This window comes from Centropristis striata, chromosome 9 (assembly GCF_030273125.1).
Source record: "Centropristis striata isolate RG_2023a ecotype Rhode Island chromosome 9, C.striata_1.0, whole genome shotgun sequence".
Taxonomy (NCBI): Eukaryota; Metazoa; Chordata; class Actinopteri; order Perciformes; family Serranidae; genus Centropristis; species Centropristis striata.
The window spans coordinates 31,092,665-31,098,664 of record NC_081525.1 but is presented as its reverse complement, the minus strand read 5'-3'; the positions used below and the strand labels follow the sequence as shown (position 1 = coordinate 31,098,664).

The following is a 6,000-nucleotide window of genomic DNA, read 5'->3' as shown; positions in this document are numbered from 1 at the left end:
AACTGTTCAGATTCTACCGACAAGCCCTGACTGTGCTATCTCCGTGATTCTACTCCACACAAATCCATCAATTAATGTATTAAATTACATTATTCTAAAGGGATTATCTGGCTTGCTAAGAGAGTTCAAATACCCTATTTACCTATTACCTTTGTATTAATTCCACAATTTATTTACCATATTTACTTGACTTTATATTTGTTATAAATAAATAAATAAGGACAAAATAAAAAATACTTTTAAACAAAGTTTTACATTTACTTTAAATTGTATTATATTTGTAATTGAACTAATTTGAATTTAATTTTTTAAGTTGTTTAATGGGAAAGATTAAGTGGAAGATTACACATCATTTTATCACAAATGTTCTCCATAAAGTCAGTTTTTAAACCATCTTGAAAAGAGAATGAACTAAATCTAAACTTCTCTTTGACCACCAAGTATAAATGTGTGATCATGATGACACACACAAGAGGCGTTTAGCTGTGTTTCCATTCTTGAGCCATAGGGGGAGGAAGTGCTCTGTACTGACTGAGATCTGTTCTTCAGCTGGTCTGAACCTGGCCCCGTTGATGCTCCAGATAAACAGATAGCTATCAGAGCCAAGTGGCCTCAATCATGACACACATGAGAAAAGAAGGGGTAGGGTTAGTCAATCAAAACAAAAACTAAAGCTATAAATAACAAGTTATCACCCAAAATATTTCACATGAGCAGGTATATTCATTATAGTATATGAAAAATATTGCTGAAATGGTTACTGATAACAAAGCTTATCAAAGACTCTCTGCAGTTCAGCCTAAAGTAATATTCAGCTATCTGTAGATATTCATAAATGAGAAGTAGTTTGGGGGAGTTTAGTTCAGCAGAGGAAGATAAGGCTACAGCACTATTGATGATTAATGCATTGAGGAAACCTTTAAAATTAAATTATCTGACTCCAACACAAATGTTCACCTATTTCTCTGCGCCGATTGTTTAATGGGGAATGATGAGCAGGAGACGTCCGAGTTCTCAGTTTAACTTCATTTTATTACAATACGTCAAGAAATGTGCAGTTTACAGTCTCTGGGTTCAATCCACACGTCCCTGACAACACATTAGGCTGGTCAGTTCATGAAGTCTGGACCAAGCTACTTTCCCTTGAACCCTTTTTTATATCCTAACAGAGGTTTAATAAAAAAATGTAGGTTGAACTCTCCAGAAGTCGCCTCCTTGATCCGCTCATTTTCAGTTTATTGCATAGGTGGACACGTCATGTCAGCAAACATAAGTCAGTTATCTTTCTGCTCAGCACATCATGTCCGTGACCTGACCTGCCTTGATATGACTTGCAGAGATGTTATTGGAGACACAGATTTTGCAATGTCCATATAAAATGTAAAACGTAAATTATATCTTTTTGTGATTATAGAATCTTACTTTAATTAGGACTGGGAAAGTATTTAGAGTAATCACAGTTGTAAAACAATATTAGCACATGATCATTGTAACAAAGCATCTTGCATGCACAGAGAGGGCCCACACACACATATAGTGAATTACGCATTCATAGATAGTGACGTTCGTCACACAGAGACAGACAACAGAGACAGAATAACAGATTATTCTAACACTATTTTAAATTAACTTAAAATAATAATTGAGATTCCACCCTTTTAAAGATACCTGCTAACACAATAAAGAAAATGTTGGAACGTCAGTATTGGCAGAGGGATTTGAACCTTGGACAAAGACATTTTTGAGAACCTCGGGGAAAGTTTACACAGATAAAACATATCATTGATATTATTTTGCACATGTCTGTTATTATAACATGGGTTTACTTCAATGTGATGAATGTAGTCAAGTGAGCCCTCTTATCATTGCATCTCCTTATCTTGCCATCTCTTGTGGAAACAAAGTAATTTCAAACATGGCTGTGGACTGACATGACTAAGATGTTTTATTACAAGATTTTAGGTAGAATACAAAAGATAAACTGTAAGAGTTGAATGATGAAATAATTCTTCTCTGACTGTATCCTGAAGTCAACGGTAGGAATGGAAATTATTATCTGTGCGCCTGGGGCTGCTACGGGTGTCAGCCTTGATACATTTGACAATCAAAATGTAAATTTAACTTTTATCCCTAGGCATCAGTGCAGTGAATTGTATATTCTGCTTTTAAAGGTGAATGAGTCAACTATTAAACCAATTGGCTTGCTAAGAGAGTTCAAATACACCAGCATTGAAGTAATAGAACCAGTAGAAGTACAGTTCAATAAAGTCTAGTGTTCAATATGATGTTAACAGTGGTGGAAGGTAGCGAATGGTGCAATTTTTATTTATATCTTACTTTAATATTTTCATGAGACGCTATTTTACACTTCTTCACTACATTCTGATTCTTCAAGTGCATTATGGTGATAATAGTTATGCCTTACTTGGACTTATAAAGTTAAAGTTTAAATTAATTAAGCAATTTTACAGCATGATATTGGCAATGCAAATAAGAAAACCAGAAAAGTAAAAGGAAAAATTACACAGCCATTATGAAATAAAAATGTCAGTCCTTCAGAGTTAGGGTCCAGGGCTTATATCTTTGTGACAGGGCTACAAACACAGAAAATAAAATGTATAATGTAAAATGTATATTTTTTAGATATTACTTATATACTGCTGTAAATTTCCCTCTTGAGACCAATACATTTATTGATTTATTATACATATATATATATATATATTTTTTTATCAGAATCTCCAAAGTAACTACTAGTTAAAACTGTCAGACACTTTTTAATGGAGTAAAAAGTATAATATTTGCCACTGAGATGTAGTGGAGTGGAAGTATAAAGTAGCAGAAAATAGAAATACTCAAGTAAAGCTCAAATTTCTACTAAATACAGTAGAGTAACTTCTCATCACTTCAAATGATCGAATGGTGTGTAAAGTGATGACCATAAAACTAACAATCAAACTTTATTTGTATAGCACCTTTCATATTGCGCTTCACACAATACCCCCCCCCCCCCCCACACACACACACACAGCAAGCAAAGAATCACAATAAAACAAGAACTGAGGAAATTAATATATATTTAATTAATCTCACTGATTTACAGTGAAGAAACACCAGAGATGGCAACCTGTACCAAGAGGTAATTTTTTAAATTAAAATATAGAAATAAACTAAAACAAAAAATAGTTAAACAGATCAAATAAATAATAATAACAACAAAAAATAGTATTATAAAATCTAGTTCAAAATTACACTAAAAAAAGTAAAATACAGTAAATAATTAGACAGATATTAAAATAAAAAAAGCTTTATTAAAAGCAGACTAAAACAGTAAAATAATGATTAATGATTGATTTGATAATGATTAATAAATAAATAGACAGATAAAAAAATAGTTAAAAGCTACACAAAAAAAATGTAAACTCCATACATAGCTGTGTAAATGTCGAAGTACTTCAGTTTTGTATTTAATATTCGTATTTTGCTAAATATAATGTGTTACTTTTACAGATACAAATGTATTAAGTGTATATTTACAAGTGACCGTTAGTAACCTTTCCTGAACTCTCGCGATACTTCGAGGCGGAAGACATCAGCCGAATCTTCCGTACTAGTCAACTGGAGCCGCTTATGTTGTGCAGCAACCAGCGACAGTTTTGAACGACAGGAGGCGAGAGAAGTGTTTGTTTTCATAGTAAACCGGTGAACGGAAGCTGCTACTTGTTCGTTTTCGAACAAACTGTCGTTTTTGGCCGTCCTGGTGGGTGGATTAAGTGTGTTTTCATGTTGTGCAGTTTACAGTGTTTGCGTGAAGACTTCCAACTGGCGAGTGGCATCAGTCCGCCCGGAGGGTCATCGTCAGCGGCGACACCCTCTGCTCCGTGACCGCCACACTGGTTAGAAGATGACCGGAGAGAAGATCCGCTCCCTGCGCAAGGACCACAGGCCGAGCAAGGACGAGGATTTACTGGAGCCGGACGAGGAGGCTGCCACCGGGACGTTCACCGCCTCCAAGACGAACAACAAGAGCAGAGCGAGTAAAATCTTCAGCAATCACAAGTTAATCAAGTCTTCATCCACGCAGCAGCAGCAGCAGCACCAACAGTCGCAGATTAACGCCAACACCAACACACTGTCAACACCCGATGTTATCGATGACAACAACAAAAACCCCATCATCCCAACCGGGCAGGACTTCCCGGTGCATGAATGTGTGTTTAAAGGAGATGTCCGACGCCTGTCTTCACTCATACGGACGCAGAATATCGCCCAGAAAGACATCCATGGTGAGTCCACCAGCTGCTTGTCTCTAAACCCCGAAGGCAAGAGCCCCAAAACACATCATGAGCCACCAATGTTATGGTCCAGTGAAGCTCAGTTTTAGTTAGCTAATAGGCCATCAGTCCCCAGCAGCACTGAAGTAGGCGAGGCTCCTCCATACCAAGGCCAAAATGAGCAATATTTTTGATTCCAGCACCTAAACTCAACAGAACAGAGAAAGTGTGTAATTGTTTTTTTTCTTCCGTAAAAAATAATAACTTGTCATAAAGCCCCTCTCAGATAGGCCATCTTTTGTTCAGAGCTGAAATAGTTATCATCTATTAAATTAATCACCAACTATTTTGATATACGATTAATCATGTTGATTAAGTAAAAACCTAAAAAAATAAATGAAATATATTCTGGTTTCTTTACTCCTCGACGCCTGTAAACTGAATATATTTGAGTTATGGACAAAACAAGACATTTGATGATGTCATTTTGGGGCTTCTGGGAAACACTGGCATTTTTCACCATTTTCTGACATATTAGTAAAATAGTTACAATACAACCAATGACAGCACTGAAATGCTACTAATGTGTTAATACATAAGAGTTAATTTACACTTGTAATAAGGGGTGATATAAAAAGTGTAAAAAAGTGTTGTCAATTTTTTTAACTATTAAAAGTGAAACTACTCCTCTCTCTTTTTCTCTACTAATGGCAGTAAAATAAGGGGAGCGTGAGTTCATTCTGAAGCCAGGGCGCCACTATACCTTTACACTATATGTTTATATTGTACATACTTGTTTACTGATATATATCTGATTTATGGACAAAACAAGACATTTGATGATGTAATTTTGGCGGTTCTGGGAAACACTGGCATTTTCACCATTTTCTGACACATTATAGACCAAGCAACTTATCAAATAATCAATGAAATGGCCAACAGATTAATGAACAATGAAATGAATGGTTAGTGGCAGTCCTACTTTGGTCATATGTTTATTGGAAGTGGCTCCATAGTCATTGTGTGTATTCAGGGATTATTTGCAAGACTTTTCCCAGACTGATAGCACCTCTTCTGCAGGACAAAGTCTGCTCAGATAACACCACACTTCCACAGAAACACTCCCTGAACTAACAAAAAGAAGAGATTGTTTTGTCCTGGTTCACGTGCTGAGACAAAAGATGGCCCGTCCTTGAGCTCAGTGTCAACACTGGAATCTGGTCTGTCTTCAAATCAAAGCTCTGACGTGGTGTAACGAAACAAGGTGGCGGACAGGGCATCTGCCTCTGGCGTTGTTTTGGAACTTGAGCCTGTATTTTTCAAAGGTTTTGCCCGTCTTGTTGAGGGTTGGTATGGTTCAGTGGCATCACTTTGTGTGTTTACACACTGGATTCAAACTGGAGCCAAACTGTCACATACTATCATTAAATCTGTTATTCACTATACAGGGTTCCCTAAAAAACAATGTAGAGACTCATACCAAAATCATCCATCTCAATCATCCCTTATGATCCACTAGAAGTGTGTTATGTCAGTATCTGCAGAGACCATGCCCTCTGTCTCTAGTATACAAACTTGTTTGAGAATGCGGTTGCAGTTGGTTTTACTTTTGTTTAGCAGGGGAGGAGAGGCAAAGTCTGTGTTTTTCAAACAGTAAGCATAAGCAGTAAGATCTGCATAAGCCTTTAAGTTGGATGTGAACGAATAAATAAAGCTTTATTATGCA

At 36.4% G+C, this 6,000-nt stretch overlaps 1 protein-coding gene across 1 annotated transcript in view; it reads left to right on the top strand.

Annotated features, from left to right (window-relative positions):
- Positions 1-3,596: 3,596 nt before the first annotated feature.
- The window catches only part of LOC131977690 (ankyrin repeat domain-containing protein 13C), a 40,309-nt gene continuing 37,905 nt past the window's right edge, over positions 3,597-6,000 (top strand). The window contains exon 1 of the mRNA XM_059341111.1: positions 3,597-4,286. Coding sequence (XP_059197094.1) covers positions 3,905-4,286 — 382 coding nt within the window. The 5' untranslated portion in view covers positions 3,597-3,904. The remainder of the gene's footprint in view (positions 4,287-6,000) is intronic.